Source organism: Ruditapes philippinarum, unplaced genomic scaffold (assembly GCF_026571515.1).
Source record: "Ruditapes philippinarum isolate M1 unplaced genomic scaffold, ASM2657151v2 ctg412_1_1_1_1, whole genome shotgun sequence".
NCBI classification, from domain to species: domain Eukaryota; kingdom Metazoa; phylum Mollusca; class Bivalvia; order Venerida; family Veneridae; genus Ruditapes; species Ruditapes philippinarum.
In genome coordinates this window covers 218,437-241,208 of record NW_026855592.1, presented here as the reverse complement: position 1 = coordinate 241,208, position 22,772 = coordinate 218,437, and the positions used below count along the sequence as shown (strand labels likewise).

At 34.0% G+C, this 22,772-nt stretch overlaps 2 protein-coding genes across 2 annotated transcripts; one reads left to right on the top strand and one right to left on the bottom strand.

Moving 5' to 3' along the window:
• Positions 1-10,927: 10,927 nt before the first annotated feature.
• Positions 10,928-14,678, top strand: LOC132743828 (prefoldin subunit 3-like). The gene is made up of 4 exons (XM_060732401.1): positions 10,928-11,068; positions 11,700-11,798; positions 12,444-12,582; positions 12,925-14,678. The coding sequence occupies exons 1-4, from the start codon at positions 10,988-10,990 to the stop codon at positions 12,990-12,992; spliced, it is 387 nt and encodes a 128-aa protein (XP_060588384.1). The 5' UTR covers positions 10,928-10,987; the 3' UTR covers positions 12,993-14,678.
• A 2,211-nt stretch (positions 14,679-16,889) lies between these two features.
• LOC132743827 (BTB/POZ domain-containing protein 6-like) lies at positions 16,890-22,193 on the bottom strand. The gene is made up of 3 exons (XM_060732400.1): positions 21,422-22,193; positions 19,195-19,436; positions 16,890-18,169 (listed from the first exon to the last, which is right to left on the bottom strand). Exons 1-3 carry the CDS (start codon positions 21,422-21,424, stop codon positions 16,990-16,992), a joined length of 1,425 nt encoding a protein of 474 aa, XP_060588383.1. The 5' UTR covers positions 21,425-22,193; the 3' UTR covers positions 16,890-16,989.
• Positions 22,194-22,772: the final 579 nt, after the last annotated feature.

Here is a 22,772-nt window from a genome sequence, read left to right as displayed (position 1 = left end):
ATCAGGGAAAGTCAGGGTTTTCTAGTTTGTGACAGATGGTTGATGTGGTCGAGATCCATTATAAAAAATTTGTTGTTGTACTCTTGCTTTAGGAAAGGTGTTGCGCTTCTGCTCTAGACGTACATTTGCCAATTATAAATAAGATCTGTTAACATTCAGAGATTGGAACAAAGTGGGTGTTATTTATAGTCATTATGGTTCAAATACTGCAGCGACCTTTGAAACTACGTGTTCTATATTGTTAAACCAGATTATGTTGACCAAGATTACTGCTAGTATGCCAAACCTTTGAACAGAGCTTCTACAGTAGTATTGATGGGGCCTTACATAAACTTATATAGCAAGTTTCGTTGACCATTTTGTGGAAGTTTTGACTTTCTTCTTTTAATCTGAGTGAGATTATTTGCTTGCCGCTGTTAATCATTTATATCATTGGTCCAAGATAACATCTATTACTTATCTACACCTCATATTTTGCAGCCTCAGTGGAATTTTAACCACTTGCAACGAAAAAAAAAACACAACGAAACAAACCAAAACAGCAGCACAGGGACATACGCTTAAAAATGTCTTTACAATTGTATGCCTAAAAAATATCTAAATCTTTGACAAAAAACCCCACTTAAAACTCATAAAATTCCTGTTACATTCGTATTTTATACACATCTGATTAAAGTTAGCATTACGTTATTTTTATATGTTAAATAGTATTTTATAATTTTATTATAATTTTCAGCTGTCAACTGTCCACAGAGGTGTTAAAATATGATGTGGATACGATTATCGAAAAATAGTTAAAGTCGTGATGAATGTGGTGATCTTTTTGACTTTTATGTTACTTTGGTGTTCGTATTAAATTTGACAGAGATGGCGCTCGACCGGAAAATTCTACGCCGGGAAAATGGAGACCAAAAACATACTACTGGAATCCCTAAAGCAGATTTCTGGATATTCCATCAATCATAGATATGAATGATGCTTTGTTAATGAAACTCTTAATTTTTAGTTTACTGTATTACAGACCTTTAGGAAATATAAATGTACGAAAATTTCAATGGCAACAGTTCAATTACATGACAACACAGTGTCTTGTAAACAAATAGAAGTGAATTACATGTCATGCGTTCAAATTGCTTTTCAATGTGGGCCTTCATTAAAGGCCACTCTTCTGTACTACGAAAGTTTTTTTTAATTTACATTTATAGATACCTTATATACCATAACATCCTACTACACAATTTTTTCCCAAATTATCGTCAGGTTCTAGGGCGGCATTTATATTTACATACTTAGCACTATAATATATGAATTCACACTTCTATTAATTTATCCGACAATCACCATCAATAAACTCTATTAGGGACATGTATACACAACTACTTATTGTTTCTTATTAGTCCTAGTTAAATATGACATCGCCTTGCAGCAGGATCTCAGAATTTCCATAGATATTTACGGACAGTCTGGTTAAATTTCTTGGGGCCACTGACGATCCATAATGTTTACAAGATTTCATACTGTTAAATTTACAGACATTAAGTAAGAAAGTAGTAGAAGTTGAAATAAAATTTAAAACCGCAGGTTTAAATGAAATAAGGTTAGTATTATATTGCATTAAAATGTCAACCAGTTAAATGTTAAGATCAGAACAGGTGATGACTTTCAATTTTCACTTTTAACAAAAATTTCAAAATCATCATACAAAGATGAAACTCATCCCATTACCTTTGTAAATATAAACAATCAATAAAACAACTTGTCTTAAGCTGCGGATTTTATTGTAAAGATAAAAACAGCAAATTTCACATTGAATATCTGTAAATTTATGGATTGAAAAATCTTTAAATTTCTAGACTGTCTATAAATTTACTGAATGTCCATAAATGTCATGAAATCCTAGACCTGTTGAGATATTTTTGCTTCTGGGCAAAGCAACATTGTATCAAAATTGCTCAAAAACCCATAGCACATTCAGCAAGAAAATTTTGCGGAGCAAAAAAACAGTTGTAACCGCGTATATTTACATTAACTTTGACCTATTTATGAACTAAACTCTAAAGTAAAAAATAAATGCCTTGTTACAAAAAAAACAAAACTGTCACACCCGTAAAATCATAATTAAATCCTCCCATTTAATGAAATTCCTTATACAGTTGATAAACAAATGGCCGCCATTCAGAGTGTGAAATCTGATTGGCTAATTCAAATGCAAGGGTTTAAATGATTCAGAAGTTATTAACAGAATATTTTCTAACGAAATAATTGCCCATGCATCATCAGCATGTTCTTTGATATTTTTTCGTTAAAAAATTTGGAATCAATCTGTAAAGCGCTTTACTTAACCAGTATGGCCCATAGACAAAAATAGATTGATGTTTATATTTTATTTTAAATTGATAAGTACATTGTTTGAGAGTTTTTTATTAATGATTATGCATGAAATTGAAAGTAAATTTGATAAACTTTTGAAGAAAGCTTGAAAAGGCAAGAAAACATAGAACAATTTTTTAAAGATTTTATAATGTTATGCATTTATGAGCAATAACTATTAGACATCAGGCTTGGACCTAGTCTCTACATTAATTCGGATATATTGCGACATATTCATACCAACATTTGTTGGTTGAAAGGCCAAGCAACTAAGCACTAGTATCATACTAAGGGTTTCAATTATATTTTTATTTTGATATTAAACATATCAAATATCATTTATAAAACAACTGATTAACTATTAAACACAGTGACCATGTATTATTGGTTAAAAGGCCAAACCAAAATTATGATAAATCCCTTCTACACAATCACATTAGTATTTAAAAAGTGTACATATTCTTTAATAGATCTCAGTTATATCATTTGATTATTAAAGTACCGTGGTTTGTAAAAATGGTCTAAAATTTACAAATACAAAGTTGTCACAATGAGGCACGATTGTTACTGTAGAGACCATAATTGCCCTATAATAAGCCTCATATTATTAGTTCACGGAGCGTGCACAATGTTTATTAAAAAACAAAAAAGATAGTAAAAAAAAAAGATTTATCAAAATCTTCATCAAATGAGGCACTTTCTTACAGATAAGTTGTTTCGAGAAAACATATTATATCACATGCGCATTTGTTTTCCAAACTAGTAACTCATCACCTTAATACGTTTTTTTTTGAGCATGTTTATCTTTTAACTTTCACGCCGAATATCTCACGCACCAGCAACTTAGTGAGTAATATATTCTCCATTGGTTGTTTTTAATCATAAATGGTCTAATCGAGAACAAAAAAAGTGATTAATAACTCGTGTTCTGCCGATCTTTTGCCGGACTAATTCGTCAAACAAACAGCCACAGTGTATTAGCGTGTCGCCGAATTTGCGGCACAACGCAAACTGCTGTATGAGTATCAACGCGCGGTTCTGATTCGGTCAATCGCTGTTCGAAATGACCTCACGCGTATATAAAGAGAAGCATAAACATAGAACACTTGCCTTGCGCGGTGTATTTAACTTTGTTGATGTATTGACACGCGCTTTCTTAAAATTATCGGTATTAACTATTAATTGGTATGGATTAAATTGAGAGGTAATACCACACACTTGCCTATTAACAGACCTAGCGGCGTAAATTAAGTTAAAACGAAGTGTTATGATAATCTATAAAAATCGGGTGTCCAGCGTTCACCAAAAATCTACCTTTGAAGTTTTGTTTTAGGCAAAAGTCGCTGATCCGAAGTGGCGTCTTCTTCGCCGAGAGTAAAAGTCGTCACCTCAGTTCAAGCCTTGCTCCCCTGCAAAAAGTCGCTAGTCACGGAAACTCAAAATACCGTAACGGAGTGACTAAATCGGTCGTTGTCTACGGACTAGCAGGGTAACCCACAAGCCAAATCCACGTCGCTAATACACATACAGACATTTTATATATAAATAACTTGTTCGGAACTGCACCTCTAACCTATATGAGTCACGAAAAGAGCAGCAACGTCCGGCTATTAAGACATGGTGGGTCGCTTAAGACAGTCTTTACTGTATAACAAAATATTTTTATTTTGTTACAAGTAACGAAAGAATTATAAGGCATTCAAAGTTTAAAAGTAGCTTTGGCTTATAGAATTGTCAGTAAATGCTTAATCACAAATTATGCTGATGAATATTATTTTAATCAATGAAAATTGCTTGGCTATTTCCGTAAAGCTTCAGATTATTGTGATTGGAATTAAATGCCGCTTAAATAAACATTTGTTATTTAGATTTTCCTAAAAAATAAAGTAAGGATGTTGACTAGGACAGGGACAAATTATGGACAGTCGATGATCGATAATCAAGTTCTACCATCGTATGGGTCTTATAAGTTAAGCACCCGATAATTTAATCCACATGAAATAAGCACTATTTTTATCGATGCTGATAAAGAACACTTCAGTGTGTATTACACAAATAAATCTGATTGTTGAGTAGTGAAATATTATATACAGGTCAGACTGTTTGCGCTAAATTATTTGTTAAACAACAGGTTTACTATGAACAAAATATCTCAAAACAAATAATGAAAAGTCCAATGCTTACATCTCCTCTGAATGATTCGATTCTGCTTCAAACGTTTTATATAATTTCCTGTGCCGTACCATCGTTCCAGTGGGTAGAGCATCGCTTGTTTTAGAAAGAGAGCGGTCTGCGTGTTTAAAAGACTGGCAAAGAAAATCAAGTAATTCTTACTCATCCACTTGTGAGTACGCTGTAGTCAATAAAAGAGAATTTTTACTAATAACCAGAATACATTCATGCAAAATTTCTACATTGGCAAAATAAAAAAAAAAAACATAAAAATATGCAAAAAACTGTTATGGGTCAGATGTTCCCTCACCACTGCTAATTCTTACGAAGACAAAAATAATATTCCTACCAGTACCACTGAGCTCCATATTTATTTTTGTAAATATTATGCTAATTTGTTATAGAAAAAATTGTATTTTATTATTTCTATATTAGAATATAGATATTATACTTCTATATTATATTTTTGATATCCTTCTGTGGTGTGATTTAACCTCATATGCTTGTATATTTGAGTCTTGCTGCGTTATTTCTTTGTTTTTTATATTTTATTAGATTAGTCTAGTAATTGTTTCGCCAGACCAACGCGCGTTTTTGCGTTTCGTGGCGCGTTATTATTTTCAGCCATTGACGCACATGAAATTTAGTTATGCGTATTTTGTGATCGCATATAGATTTCGAGCCGCCCGTTGACCTTTTTCAACACAAGTCAGAATATACAGACTATAAACCGTTCAGATAGTTCAGTATAAATAATGTACGGAATGTTACCGTAATAAAGGCAAATCCACAAAATATAAAATTTTAATGAGAAATTTAAAATTGTTGAACCGGAAAGAGTCCGATGGTCCGGACATATAGCCAATTTCACAACTAAGTTAATGGAAACTGCTTGCATTTTATACTTACTGCATATATTGAAAGCCGCCCCCAGACAAAATTATAAAATAAATTTAATATTTTGTCGTGGCATATTCATGCGAAACTGAACAATAACTGCTCTTGCTGAAAATGCAGTCTGCGTATATGGTTAGGTCGCTTCATCTGTTGCTGTTTCTACAGAAATTAGAAAACTTCGAATGGGAGGTGGATGCGACAGCGAGTAGATGCTTTCTAATTTCTGTTAAAAGCACCTCAAGGTGATGAACACTAACATATTAGTGTCAAGCCTCTTATTTGCCCTTGATCTACGTCACTAGCGTGGCCTGACTAAAGTGAAGCACTATAAGAAAAATAAGAAGCAACGACTATGAACGAATTTCAATATAGTTATTCAATCTTTTCTTTTCTTTCTGATGAAAAATCTAACACACATACATAATTTCACAGAAATTCCACACCCAGCGTTCATTCTATTGGATGACAATATGAATTTCCAAAATAGGCAGAGATTTGCCACCAACCATTTCTTCACGAAAAAATATACCAAAAATATTGAAAATAAAACTTATAGTTTGCTTACCTGGTTTTGTTTGACATTTTGATTAAATTTATTGGCGATGACCCTTGTATGAATTTGCAAATACCCTCTTACCACAATGACTCATAAGGGTGTCATAAAAGACCCTATCAGAACAAACTTATTGCAGGCATGAAACACTTGAGATAGTGTGATATTGCCTAATTATTGTAGTGTATAAAATATGAACGTTCATAAGATTTAATGAATAATTTGGCATTTCGACAAATTTTACATATATTTCTTGTAAGTGTATGCATATAATTAATACAGCTATTGTAGCTCGAAGTCTGCATTTAATGAGTGAGGCAGTTGTCAATCCTTTTCATGCTGGCAAGTTAAATAAACAAATTGAATCTGACTAGAAAGGTTTAATACAGTTCTTGGTGGCTTTCATGAAGCTACTTACCAATATAAATTTATGCCGGAGAGAGGACTTGTTGATAGACATGAACAACATCTGATACCGAATCAGCCACCCTGACTGCAAAGTCAGCATTAAAAAAAAAAGCTAAGTTAATGAACAGCACAATAAATACAAGTTGTATGGCGAACCTATAACCACTTAATTACAAAAAGAAGCCACGGTAACTTCTGTTAACAGTTAACTTAGAATTATTTTCTTGGTGTTTTATGGGTACGCTCAGTTTTTCAAATAAGAAATGAATATATTTACAACTCTAATTCTACAGCTTTAGTTACAATACTTGCTAATGGTAAGTACCCTAAATATAGCCCCTCAAAAGTAGGCACTACCCCCGATCCCTATTCAAAATTCCAGGTCTTTGTCGTAGCCCCCACGGCGGACTCTACGACGGCAAGTTATCTCCCTGAGGGGACCCACTATATGCACTCAGCCTTCTCCCCGTCTCGTCCGTACTTCTCTGTCCAAGCAGACGCAGAGCTAACATTATGAGGTTCGTATGGTTTATTGTTGAGTCAGGCATCTCTGTATGGGTTCTATTCTGTAGAGTTACATGGATTATGTGGTTATAATATGCCTCTTCTTATTGGGTAAGTGTAAAAAAATGTGCTCTTATTCGGGGGTTATAGAGATCAAGAATGGACTAAGCCCTCACCAAACATCTGGTCTGCTAAGTACTTCCGTCCGTCACGTCCTGATCACAAAATACTTGTAACTCGGTGTTATCTATTGCTGCTCATAAACTACTGCGTCCTGCAATTTCATCCAAACTTTACAGGACTACGATTCAAGTACCAAGTCTAGTTGTGCTAAATGATTGTTCGAAGCGAGGTGTGTTCTATGGTTCAGTGATTTTTGTCCAGACGTTGATATCCTCTATTATTAATTTTTAAATTTTGTAGCCTCGACCATTCGATTAAGAATAAGTCCACCTCTCGCGTGAGTTGGCCAGTCACCCGAATGCGCTCGATCGTACCACTTAATGTGTGCGTTTGAACACTTTTGCTTGCCTGTGCGACACCACTTGCTATCACCATCATTACCGCGACACCACTTAGACAGTGAGTAGAATTGGTAAATCGATCAACGCATTTTGCACCAAGAACTTATGGCCCCTCCGTGTGTTAACTTCGGGACTATATCGTTCCGGATAAGAATAAGATATGACGGCTATTTGCGAGCGTCACATTATGCACTGTGGACACTGTAAAGGCCACGAGCTGCAGCCGCTCGACCACCAAGGCGTCGGGTAACCACCTTATGTTAAAGTTTTTGTAACTACCAGTTCACAATCACTTTATCAAAGTCCAGTAGACATTATGCGCTTTGAAACTTTGCCCCCGCCCCCACACTTGTTCACCATCATGACCCCAACCTGTAGACAGGAGGAGGTAACTCTGTCAAGCATTTTGACAGAATTATGCCCTTTTTTCGACTTAGAATTTACGTTAAAGTTTTTGTAATAGTTCAAATATTTTCAAAGTCCATTGACATATGGCTTTGAAACTTTGCACACTTGTTTGAACATCATGAACCCCAACCTGGAAACAGGAGGAGGTAACTCTATCAAGCATTTGACAGAATTATGCCCCTTTTTCGACTTAGAATTTACGTTAAAGTTTTTGTAAATAGTTCAAATATTTTCAAAGTCCATTGACATATGGCTTTGAAACTTTGCACACTTGTTCACCATCATGACCCCAACCTGTAAACAGGAGGAGGTAACTCTATCAAGCATTTTGACAGAATTATGCCCCTTTTTCGAGACTTAGTATTTACGTTAAAGTTTTTCTGTAATAGTTTCTTCAAATATTTTCAAAGTCCATTGGACATATGGCTTTGAAACTTTGCCACACTTGTTCACCATCATGACCCCAACCTGTAAACAGGAGGAGGTAACTCTATCAAGCATTTTTTTTTTACTATCAAGCACTAAGAATAGGTCGAGCGTTGCTGTCCTACCTAACAGCTCTTTGTTCGACTTAGAATTTACGTTAAAGTTTTTGTAAAAATAGTTCAAATATTTTCAAAGTCCATGACATATGGCTTTTGAAACTTTGCACACTTGTTCACCATCATGACCCCAACCTGTAGACAGGAGGAGGTAACTCTATCAAGCATTTTGACAGAATTATGCCTCTTTTTCGACTTAGAATTTACGTTAAAGTTTTTGTAATAGTTCAAATATTTTCAAAGTCCATTGACATATGGCTTTGAAACTTTGCACACTTGTTCACCATCATGACCCCAACCTGTAAACAGGAGGAGGTAACTCTATCAAGCATTTTTTTTTTACTATCAAGCACTAAGAATAGTCGAGCGTTGCTGTCCTACCCGACAGCTCTTGTTCGACTTAGAATTTACGTTAAAGTTTTTGTAATAGTTCAAAATATTTCAAAGTCCATTGACATATGGCTTTGAAACTTTGCACACTTGTTCACGCATCATGACCCCAACCTGTAGACAGGAGGAGGTAACTCTATCAAGCATTTTGACAGAATTATGCCCCTTTTTTTCGGACTTAGAATTTACGTTAAAGTTTTTGTAATAGTTCAAATATTTTCAAAGTCCATTGACATATGGCTTTGAAACTTTGCACACTTGTTCAACATCATGACCCCAACCTGTAAACAGGAGGAGGTAACTCTATCAAGCATTTTGACAGAATTATGCCCCTTTTTCGACTTAGAATTTACGTTAAAGTTTTTTGTAATAGTTCAAATATTTTCAAAGTCCATTGACATATGGCTTTGAAACTTTGCACACTTGTTCAACATCATGACCCCAACCTGTAAACAGGAGGAGGTAACTCTATCAAGCATTTTGACAGAATTATGCCCCTTTTTCGACTTAGAATTTATGTTAAAGTTTTTGTAATAGTTCAAATATTTTCAAAGTCCATTGACATATGGCTTTGAAACTTTGCACACTTGTTCACCATCATGACCCCAACCTGTAAACAGGAGGAGGTAACTGTATCAAGCATTTTTTTTACTATCAAGCATTAAGAATAGTCGAGCGTTGCTGTCCTACTGACAGCTCTTGTAAAGTTTGTCCGGACTACTTCTCTTATACCACTAATGCAATTTCAATGAAACTTTACAGGATTGATCTGTAGCTCAAGACCTTGCGCATATTGCACGGGTTTTACGGTTGAATGATTTTTGGCCGAGTTATGGCCCTTTGACAAAAAGGTGTTTTTTTCTGTGTGTTGCCAGATACACAAAAGCTTGTCCGGACTACTCCTCATAAAACTACTGGTGCAATTTCATCCAAACTTACAGGAATGATCAGTACCAGGTCTAGTTGTGCATATTGTCAGCATTTTTCCGGTTCAATGATTTTTGTCAGAGTTATGGCCCTTTAATAATTTTTATTTTTAAAGTTTGTCCGGACTAAACTTCTCTTATACCACAAATGCAATTTCAATGAAACTTTACAGGATTGATCTGTAGCTCAAGTCCTTGCGCATATTGCACGGGTTTTCCGGTTGAATGATTTTTGGCCGAGTTATGGCCCTTTGATAAAAAGGTCTTTTTTTCTGTGTGTTGCCAGATACGCAAAAGCTTGTCCGGACTACTCCTCATAAACTACTGGTGCAATTTTATCCAAACTTTACAGGAATGATCAGTACCAAGTCTAGTTGTGCACTGTCCGTCTGTCTGTCTGTCTGTCACAAAATTTGTCCCAACATGAAATTGGCCATCATGAGGCGACTCATGTGATTACTGATCGCTCTTGTGTATATTTCTGCTCAAATCTATTATTAAGGGCATTCTTTGACTTTTTATGGAATGATAAATATATGTTGCATTAAAGGTTCAATGATTATTGCTATATCAATACATCTTCTGAATTCAAAATATAACATTCATCATGTTTAAATGTTCAATTTCGCTCAAGTTGGTGCTTACGTGGACAGTTGCTTGCACCAGAGACATAGATAACATCTCTGCTTGCACTTAACACTACAGTCCATGAACAGGCTCAATCCAACCAACTCTGCAACATTCGACTCTGTTTGCAACTTTATTCTGATACATCATGTTGGGTACATCAAGGTGTATAAACTTGAAACTGCACACACTATTTCTATAAAATTGGCTTAATTACCTTCATTTGTTAAGAACTTTATTAATTCACAGAAAAGATTTTGCATGCAAGTTCAGTCTAATCAGTCACTGCAGGTATAACTTAAAACTTCACAAATGTCTTTTGGATCGTAGATGTAGGTCATTGATCAAGACCCTTAACTGTAGCATGGATTTTTAAACAGAATTACCCTTCATAAACTTAGAAAATTCCTTAGACTTGTGGGGCAATGCATCCATTTTCAACAGGTTACTGGCATATGAAATGATGAAAATTTTACAAGTATTACAAGTATTCAAACTGTTAGAGCAATGTTTTAAAGTCTGCTTTTTTGCCATAAAACTTGTCTGTTTGCCTTTTCAATTATACACCAAAATGATGTTTTGTACTTAAATTCCTAATTGCATTTTTCTAGATTTTTAGCAGTCAAATAGTCTTTTAGTGTATAATACATAAGCTGATATAACTTCATGTACTATTTCAGATTGAAGGCCCAGATTCCAGATATTAAGAAAACTTTAGATATAATTGCACACTTGCAGACCAAAAAGGTAAAGTCATTATGATTTCTGTTTATTTAAACATTTCTGCCAAAAGGTACATTTATACATATATTCATACTGTTGTACTGTATATTTTGTGTTGTTTTAGAAGTCATTACATCGTTCAGATTATAACTAATCTATTGTCATGTATTTGCGTTTTATAGAATGACACAAATCTATAGAAAATATGCAATTGTTATACTGGTAGTAACTTATTAAACCCAATTTATCAACCTTTAATAATGTAATAAGGAAAGTACATGTATAGAATAATAAAAATAAATTAATTAAATGTAACAGAAGCAGTTGTTTTCACTATATTATATAGAATTTATTATTTCATTTTTTTCTCTTTTAACTTTATTTGTCAAACATCAGTGACATTTCCCTCTTAAAACACATACTAAAAATTAGATAAATTATATTATAGGCTATATTATTTGGTAAAAATAATTGTAATACAATTGATTAAAAGTAACATGTATGTTAAATATACCATCAATTTTTTGTAAAGGTTGATAAAGAAGTTATAAATGCATAAATAAGAATTCATCAAAATTCATAATAGGAAATATATGAATGAGATGTTATTAAGTTTGTATATATTATTATTTTAATGATTATGGATATATTTCAGAATTCCAGTGAACCAATGGAAACTAGGTTTTTATTGTCAGATCAGGTCTATGCTAAAGCTAGAGTTCCGCCTACAGATAAAGTCTGCTTATGGTTAGGAGTAAGTATGATTAAGATTTTCAAAGCCTTAAAACACTAAATTTTCATGTTGTCTTTTCATACGCCCAAAGAAATTTCTGTGTATAATGTCATGCACTTGGCAGTCCAGTTGGCAGGTCAGAAAATTAGTGAGATTTGGCATGTAGCATCAATTTTCTACAAAAGTTAACATCATTAATCATTGAGGTAAACATTGGCCCTACCATGAGGGTGACATGCTTTATGGATACACACATATATAATCTCATTGTGGATAACTACAGAGCTTATATATTTGGCATGTAGTATAGTCATTCAGGGGGGGGGGGGAAGTTTCTAGAATGGGTCTTGTTGATATATGAATGATGTAAAATTTCACTTATCTTGAATCCATCAGTTAGCTTAGGGAAGATGAATGATTCTATCCAATTGCAGGTGTGTATATGTACTTGAAATGTTACATTTTGGGAGTTTCCTCTGCTAGCAAAGTTTAAAAGTCACCTTTAAGTTTATGACATCAATGTCGTTGGTTTGAAATGAAATCCAATCGCAAAAATAGAGTGGTTTAGAAAAAGTGTCCCTGGCACGTACATGTGGTAAATCGAAATAGTTTTATATGAATACAAGCTACAGAATGTAGTAAAGACTGACACTTTATTTATTTCAGGCGAATGTAATGTTAGAGTATAACCTAGATGATGCTGAAGCATTACTTCAGAAAAATCAGGAAGTGGCCACTAAAAGTTTAAAGCAAGTCGAAGATGAACTTAGTTATATAACAGAGCAAACTACTACTCTAGAAGTTAGTATCCTTTTTTATGAAAAAAGTAAAACAGTTACGGATAAAGTTAAGGTAAGTATATTTTTTTTCAACATCTACCCTACAGGAATCACAAGTGATAAGCTTTTGCAGACAGACCAGCCTGCACCTTTCTGAAGTCAGACCAGGATTTATACTTGGCTGACTAACTTTAAATTTTCATCCTGATTTACCTAAAATTTATATTGGACAGTTCTAAAAAGCTGAACCAGTCGTTTAAGAAATACATAAATTTAACCAAGCTTACATATCAGTTTCCTAATGAAAGCTTATTGTTAAGGTAGAATAGTAATTTATGAGGAACATTTGCTCCTTAACCAATATTTAGATATGGCTCGTGTATATAATTGGGATGTAAAACGTCGGCAAGCTGAACAAGCTTCCAAATCATCATAGCAGATTATTTAATACACCTCCCAGTCAGGTTGTACATAGCATCTGAACAACTCTTCAATATAATTAACACAAATTCTAATGTTTCCATGGACTCACAGATGATATAAATTAAAACTTTTATGGACAAATGCAGCTTATACAACTTAAGACCTTTATGTACAAGTGTAGACGGTACAAATTCAGACATTCGAGGACACAAGTTATGGAGTGTACATTGTACAAATTAAGACTTTCTTGGACACAACAAGTTCTGGATAGTAGATACAATTTGAAATTTTCATGAGCAACAAATAACTCAAGTATAGATAGTAAAACTTGAACTTTCACGGACAGCAATTAGCTCTGGAGTGCTGAAAATTAATTCTGATTAAAACAAGGATTTGGTGTGCCATCATCTTACAAAGTTATGAAAAATCTGGATTTTTAGTTTACATGAAGAGAATTTGAACTTTATAAAAACAATTTAAGGCATAATTTCAATAAAAAGATAAAAAAAACTAACCTTGGATCATAAAAAAACTCCTCAAACCCAGATAATCAATTTGCTTTATTAATATGGACATATTCACGGCCGGACTCTTATGTGTTCATGGACTAAGGGAGTATATAAAATTGAACACTATCTTATTTAAGTCATAATAAACTTTCGCTTTATATGCATTCAGAATTTCTGAAATCATTTGCTAATCAATGACAGGGCTGAATTGTGTTCTTATTTTTTTCATAATGGATAAGCTCTGCTTTTTGTTACTCAGTTGTGTGTGTGTGCGTTTGTGACATTTTTTGTAATTAAAAAATTAACTGTATTGCTTTATAACAGAAATTACCATTTATGTGCTATCCCTTATTTTAATGCTGAGAAGTTTTGAAACAAGCCTCATTTTCAGTTTTGTTTTCAGTTTTGCAGATATGTAATATAAGAAGATAATTGACTTAAAGGAAATAAAACCCAATATAACTTATTAAATGAAATGAATTCTGATATCCTTATTATAAACATATAGAGCTATACTAGATAGTTGCCATCATCTGGAAAGTTAAGGGGATTATTGTAAAGCCTAAAGACACCCTTCAGCATTCTTAGATCAAAATTTGTCAGCCCATTGTGCACAGTATTTCATCTGATTTGTTAAAGGAACATTTTATCAAAATTAGAATAAAAAATTTCATATCCCATTAAACTGTTATTGTAATCAATGGTTAATTAACTAGAAAAATAAAGTTTTCTTTATACCACTTAGGGGTTTAAAACTTTTTTTATAATTTATCAATTTTTTTTAAAGAATAAAGTTCCAAAGCTTTTAACCCTTAACCTGGTTAAACTGGGAATGGTTACCTTTTACCACCAGTATAGAGCCAGGCCAGCCTGCACATCCAGTTAGTCTGACCAGGTTTTATACTGTTGGCTGACCAACCTCAAATTTTTATCTTGATATCAAGAAAATTGATAATGGACAGTTCAAAAAAAAGAAAGGCAGACAATACCATGGAAGAAATTTACCAGGTTAAGGGTCAAAGATTATGCAGTTTATGAACTGTTTGTTAAAAATAGGATAAGAATTATTTTTGTCTGTGATGTAATAATTGGATAACTACATGTAGTTAGTAACATATCGCTTTCAAATTATGTCTTAATTATTGTCAATCCAAAAGTGTCTCATTAATAAATGGAAATCTTTGACAGAATTATTATTTTTCTGATGATAAATGGGTAACACACTATCTTGTCATTGTCTCTGACTGCAGATGCAGAAAAATTTGTGGGATCAGTAGTTGGTCAATTGAAATAAGAAAGTACTGGACAGGTAAGCCGTTTAGGTGGATCAACTGCCAAGATGTGTTAATCATAAAAATCAAAACTGTCAAGGTCTGTGGCTAAGTGGTTATGGTTTAGTTCATATACTTGAATTCAATTGCCCCTTACCAATGTAAGTTTGAATCCTGCCAGGGACTTTCGATTCTTTCATGTTAGGAAGCTATTTACCTGGCTTACTTGGTCGGTGGTTCTAGTCAAATGTCTGTTTGTGCCTGAAATAAGGGAGTGGGGGCACCTGAGGTCTTCCTTAAACAGTAAAGCTGGAAAGTGAACATATCACCACTGCTGTGTTGGTACCATTAAAAGGCAACCACAAAAAATCAAAACTGTATGAATCCTGTCATGAAAGTCAAAAGTTCAGATAGTGTGTAGAAAGTCAGTGGTTTTTGTACTATTTGAGATGTAAAGTTATGATGTAATCGTCAGAATGACTAAAACTCCCAACTCTTAACACACCAAGGTTAATATATTATTTGCCATCTAATTATTAAAAAAAAGATATAAAAAAAATTCATGATTATGCTTTTTAATGCTTCTTTTGTGATTGAACCCTATCTGTCTATTGGTCGGGTTAATATTTTTCCTGAAGTTGAATTTTACTATATATGTATTACAATGTGCTTTAAAAGTATAAGTTCCTTACTCAGCTTAGTGAATTTCGTGTGTTTGCTATACTGTGTCTTTCACCCCCTTGGCACGTTCACTTTGTGTAGAGGCACAGGACATCAGCAGATAAGTGAAGATCCTCTGCCAGTTCGCATGCTTTTTATAGCTGGGGGTTTCGTTAAGGTGGCACGACTTAACTTGCCGATGTCCGGGGAGTTGCGAGAATCAAGTCTCGCGGGGTTTAAGCAGACTCGCTAGGATTTCCGGTAATTTCACATACGCAAAATTAGTGCTTGCCACATTATCTTTTAATAGTACTTGTAAATGAAAACACAAAAGATTTCTGTGAGTCAACAGGCGGAAGTCCAAACATTACTAAGTACATTGCCCCATTTCAAGCCGAAAGAAATGTTCAAACAATTACCTACGTAATAAAATTAATTAAAATCATTCCTCAATTTTTAACAACCCTTTTTATGTTAAATGTTTCAACCTTGTATGTCGTTGTTAGCTTCGGAAGTTTACTGCAAGTGAAAAGATACAATTAATGTAATTAACCTGGGACCAATATATATATATATATATATATTGGCCCCAGAATTAACGTACTTAACCTTATAACATCATATTCAGTTATTGCAATTTGCAACGTTATGTGAGCGTTTTTGCAAATTTTGAGAATGATTAATAGTGTTGCATCTACATTTATATATTTTCCTTGTCCAGGTTAACCGTAAACGTTGCACATATAAATAGTATTACGGTTTTTATTTGGCCAAGGTTTACTCCAGAAACAGATTTTGAGTATAGATATCTCTACCATATCAAATGTATTTTATGTGTAATATGACTATTAATATAAATGTATATATACAAATGAGTCACCATGATATCTTAGATTTCTGTTTACTTAACCCTTTCCCCCATGAGCATATTGTGAAAAATGGCCATTTTCACTGAAAAGCCTCCTGTTACAAGTTCAAACTGCTATAAAACTATGAAAAATGCTTCAATACTAATCAAACTTGGCACAAATGTTGACTGGACCATTGCCTTTGTATCGACATGCTCAGTCTTAAATTTCCTGTTACCATGGCAACGAGGGGACATCTCAAAATTGCCAAAAATCACTTTTTTGCCTCGATTTTTTCCATCAAAATTTATTTCAAAGTGCTGCAACTTCTCAAGGGATTGAGATAGAGTCAAAGGCTTTTCGGCGTTGGTTACACGTTACCTTATGATCGACCTGGGGTCATTTTAAGCCTCTCACAAGTCCAAAATTTTCTTGGCGATGAGGGGGACTCCGCCCCCCTTCAAACCCCCCAAACATGGTCACTTTTTTAACAACATTTCTCAAACAAAAGACAGTGTTTGGGGCCTAAATAGGGCATTTTTTCACTGTTTGAGGCCTCAAAAAAAGGGGGGGGGGGGCAAAAAGCCGTCGAAACACGCTTATATAAGGGAAAAGGTTAAAGGAAGTTGAAAGTTATTAAACAGATGAGTCACTTTCATAATTTATATCATATTCAACTACTTTGGATTAATGCATGTCCGTAACGTGTCTGCCAATTCTTTTCACTCAGTTTTATTGAAAAGTAACGCCGCTATTTGACCAACACTAACGTCGGTGCCGTTAGAGCTCCGGTTACTATTTATAAACTCAAATGTGACGCCGTCTGCAATATGTACGGAAGATCCATCCACACCTTTACTGGTAGGACTTCCCTTCATTATTACCATTATAGTGAAGATGCGTCTCGGGGGCACTCTGATTGGTCGAGCGTACATGGCGTCAAACGTACGCCGAAGGGCATCCGTAGTAATGCGTGCGTCATTTTTCCGTACCTCATCTTTCAAATCATCAAATAGAAAAAGTTTCATGTTATACGTTTCGCACCCTTTGGCCGCACCGAATACTTCAATACCATAAAGCACAATTGGACTTGAGCAAGTAAATGATATTGCGTCTGGTGGACCATTTTGCTTCCATTGCCCGTCATACGTTCTAAATCTCGATACACGGGACATGTTTGGGCTACTTGAGTACGAGATTGGAATCTGTGGCTTGACTTGTGGACGCTTTTTTGGAGTATCCTCGTAAATTAACGGAACTTCATTCGGGTCGCGTTGACGCTGTTGATTTTTTTCTTTCTTAGATGCAAACGGACGTTTCGTTTTTAATCTGTTGCGTTCATTTTTATTGAACAATTTTGAAAGTTGTCGCTCCTCTCCGTGGAAATACTGGTATATCGAGACGGCCTCGTCATGTGATAAAATATCACGAAAAGAGACCCTGTGCGTGAAATAACTCACGTCCATTGTTGGAAATCGTATAAGATACAGGAGTGGTCCCATAACTTCTCGACGATAGATATCAGTTGACGGTTTCTTTTGTCGTCTGCATTCATTCGTTGACCACAGAACCATTGCCTCGAAAATACTATCTTCGTCTGCTTTAATGTCGTCTGATCGTATTATAGCGCCAACACATTCGCTACATAGATCGTTAAACGCGTGCGTTTTTAAAACGTCAGTAGCATTCGACAAAATGTAGGTCAAACACTTGTCATGCAAGTTTGTCTCGTTGTAGATGTGAGCCTGCTCGAGGATTTTGCAGACGTTTGCAACTGACATGCCCGTCTCCAGATAACTAAAGCATAATTTTGAAAGTCCACTTAGTTGAAGTCGTCTTGCTGCATAGAGTAGTGACGTCACGTTGTCCGCATGGATATCAATATTTTCCGTGTACAAATATCTGAAATATATTTTATATGGCATTTTATACTATGTATAGTGTTATCTTATTGATTCAAACAACATTTACATAATTAACGGTCTTTCATTTATTAATAAGTTGTGTGAGACTACCAAGTGATTTGAAGTCAACGGATTTAACCACCTGGCCACGGACGCCCTTTCAATTCAATTTATAGAGGATATTTGTTTAGTTCAGTGTAAGATCGGAATATATTTCACCGAGTGAGCACCAAAAGGTATATTTCACGAGTGGCGTAGCCACGAGTGAAATATGAACGTTTGGTGTTCACGAGGTGAAATATATTTCGATCTTACACTAAACTAAACAAATTTTCTTTTTATTATATGCAAAGAAACGTTTAAAAAGACATTTTAACGTAATACTAAATGAAAAGCGCGCCAAATTATAAAACAATGTGACGTCATTTACGACGTCACGTCAATAAGTTGGTACCCAATACTGTGCACGCTGGTATTTCACTGAAACAAGGTAAGGGGCTTAAATTCTAAACAGTGAAATTATCAAAGTGGTAATTTCACTGTTTCAAACAGTGAAATTACCACTTTTATATCACTGATATATTTCTATAAACCACCGAAAAGCATGTAATAAAATGATTTTATATTTATTTATTTTTTCATTTCAGTGGTATTTTTTTAAAACACAAACGAAGTTAACCCAGTTACAATAAATACGTGTTTCTTCATGTTCTTATACATATATATGTGATTTGCGTGCTCATATATTTTAGAATATGAAGATTATTCCTATTGGCGCTCATTGTTGTTTCTTTTTCATTTACTTTGGGCATGGGGCGGGCGGGGAGGTGAACGATAGCTTGCACTATTACCTATTTCAATATTTTCAATGTTGCAGTGTTAAGAGTTGTTGCGGTGTTAAGAGTTTTTTAGTGATTCCGTTCTTCCACCCGACCTTTTGTTTACAAATATGCAGTACCTTTGTATTAGCCGGGTTCCCCATTATTAAATGAAAATTACCGTTTTAAACGTGGCCATACTTACGTTAGTACATATTTGAACGTTTCGAATGCCACGTCAGGAACGCTCACTGCTATATCCGTGTTGTCCATGTGATCTTTTAACGCCCTTAGAAGAACGGGACTGCGTGACATCGTGACGTATTTGTGAGCCCGTACTTCCTGTGAGTCATCACCAACAAGAAAAATGACATCAGTAGCGATTTCGTTATGAAGCATGTGAACGTTGGCTTCTATCAAAGATTTGCCAGTTTGCCAGTCGTCTCCCTTGATACATGTATGTATAAAATATATAACTTAAAATTGAATTAATTGGATTCAAATTAAATATTTTATATAGGGTCTGCCATTAGCATATGCCGCAGAAGATCAAAGATAACACAAGGATTTTAACTCATGGCCACGAGATAATAAAAAGGCACATGTCCCTATTGCGCATCCGTAAATTGCACTTATTTTGGCGAACCAGTTAAGATCTATATTTTTTATTATCTTATTAAAAGATTTTATCTACAGTATATGATTATTATTATGTCAAAGTGTTCAGTTGATTTATTGAGATATACGGTAAAAAAAATCTTTCAACCCGACATTAATTAATCCTTTGTAATAGGGAAGAAATATGAAACACCGGATGCTGGAGTACCAATTATAAAATATCATCAATATGGCAATATCTGACAGTGAAAAAAAACTGTCAATGTAATTTATTGACAGCTGTCAACAAACGTCAGAAAGTTGAAACAAGTTCGCTTTTTTGTTGTTTGTTAACTTCTGTCCTACATTTCAGATATCGGAAATACTTGAATGTATACATATGAACATATTAACACTCAAAGAGAAAAATGATCAAAATAAACTATTTTATGGCTTTGTTGTAATAAGGATTTTGTATGGAAGTCAAATTACAAGCTATTTTATTTATACTTTACGACACATAACTGCATGTTCGACGCTACTTTCATTCATTTAATCCATTATTAAACACATGTTTGACTGACATTTCGAAAAAAAAAAGAAATATGGATTTCTGAGGCATAATGTGTCTACCTATATAAGTACATGATAGCAGATCTGAAAAATACTACACTTTTCAAGTTTTTATCTCAACGCTCATTGGGCAATTGTTACGTCATTTTTTCATAGGATAATCATTACGTTTGCATAACCTGCATTCACGAGTGCAGTCGATCTATGCAAAAAATCTCTAATAAAAGAGGTTTGCGGTAAAGTAAAATTAACCGTTTATGTCTTTAAAACTAATAATGAACATGGCATCTGCAAAAAAATATCAATTTAAATTGTGACAAAGTGCAGTATTATAAATTATGTATAGACAGTACAAATTCAACATAATGGGTTTGCGACCAGCATGGATCCAGACCAGCCTGCGCATCCGCGCAGTCTGATCAGGATCCATGCTGTTCGCTTTCAGTTTCTCTACTTGTTATAGGGTTTGTAAGCGAACAGCATGGATCCTGATCAGACTGCGCGGATGCGCAGGCTGGTCTGGATCCATGCTGGTCGCAAACCCATTATGTTGGTTTTGTCGTGACACGGCTCAAATTATATATATACAGTACAAATTCGGCAAAGCTGTCATCTGTATAGCTATCACCTCTTTACAACAACAGTTTTATGTCTTTTTCACAATGAGATTTTACAATAAGTTTAACTAGCAACACCTATCAGCAACAACCAATATACATGAATTTGTTTAACAAAGAGTGTTTCCCTACTCTCGTAGGTTGTGTTGTAGACTTAAGACAGATGATATGACATTATATGACCTTATTGCTATACTGGTTTATTTACATAACCGGCTGTAATGCACCAAATTAACCATATAACCTATCAACTATCTTTATAGTTTATAACCAATAATATAACTCATATTGGATGTTCCAAATCCAAAAAGTTATAAAGTGAATTAGATTAAAAATGTTTTCATATACTTATAGTAATGTTATAACATAATTGTTAAAACGACCAATTCATTTTCTGTGTGCAAGACAATTGTTCTGACGATTCTCCAACCCATGCCCTGTTAATAGGGACTTCGTGCTGTTATAACCAACAAAAATCGGAAAAAATGTTAAAATATTCACATTTAAATCTAAAATGATATTCACCAATTAACAATTTACAAAACAATTTACAATTTTATAAAACTGATCTAAAAATGGGGGGAAATGAAAACTTAGATAAAAACAATTCATTGAAAATAAGTCGCTGAGAACTTGAGAGCTTACCATAATATAGTTATTTCCCAGTTCACACCTAACTACCAGTATAAATCCAGTACGTGATTTAGCTACATTCAAGTATGGGCAGCAATCTGATGGGCAACCGCCGTCCCGATTCCATTAGTATTTAGAACTCTGGTATATTTCTAGTACTTGTAAACAAGTATAAACAAACCCAACAGACGTCAAAACCAAATATAATATGATCACTTGAAATTTATATTTATTTATCTCTTACTGGAGATATTTGAATCAATCGAATGATGTAATTTCATTAGTGGATTTGTCGGTTTTGTTAAACAGTATATTGATAGCATTGATGGGACGGGTCTTTTTAAAATGTTCATTGAAAGCGTCATCGATTCATTGTCATCGATTCAGTTATCATCGTGTTTTAAACGGATGTGAATTCACGTGACAATCTGATCTAATGTTGTATACGATATATAGATGAAAACAGGGATAAATCAAATTAATGGATTGCCAACAGAATATTGGATTTTTCCAGTCAAAGCTGTACAAAAATTGAGTGCCATCATACTGGTTTATTAGCCCTTTCTTTAAAAATGAATAGATATTGTTCTTTAAAGAAAAGGAACGACGAATGAAATCTCGATATAAATAATGTAGTATGTGTTAATTGCATAGAAATCAACAAATAAATGTAAAATAAAAATGTTCTGCGGTAATAAAACATCAAAGTTGGAATCGAGACTTGGAAAATGAATAAAAGAATGACTGTCAATTAAAACACGACAAAGAAACTTGTTTTTTAAATTATACATATTGTGTATAGGTATATAGGGCATAGCAAATGAGTGTCTTCCAATCATTAGATATCATTACTGTAAGAATTGAATGAAATTGACAATAGCCTGTTTTTTTTTTGTTGTTTTTTTTTTGTTGTTTTTTTTTTGTCAGGAAAAAAGCCCACACTTTTAACATTCAAATAAGACAAACTTTTCGGAAATAACACAGATTTAACTCTGTTATAACAGAATTTAAATGCTTAAATAATACAAAATTACCACTAAAATAACTTAAAATAAGTAATTTGCCACAAATCTAACAGTAAAATAGCACATTTTTTTATACTGAAAAAGCACACATGTAAATTTTACACTAAAGTAATCAAATTTAACATTAAAACTAACTTAAATTTAACATTAAACTAATAGAAATCAAACATTTTATTAATTAAATGCATGTTAAAATTTATATGTTAATTTAGCAAATAGTTTTGTTTAGGTTGACTAACAGCATAACGGCACAGCATCATCAAATATACATATTATATGCACTATTCCTATTCCAAGTCGTCTGCTAGATATGTGATGGAATTATTTATCAAAATAAC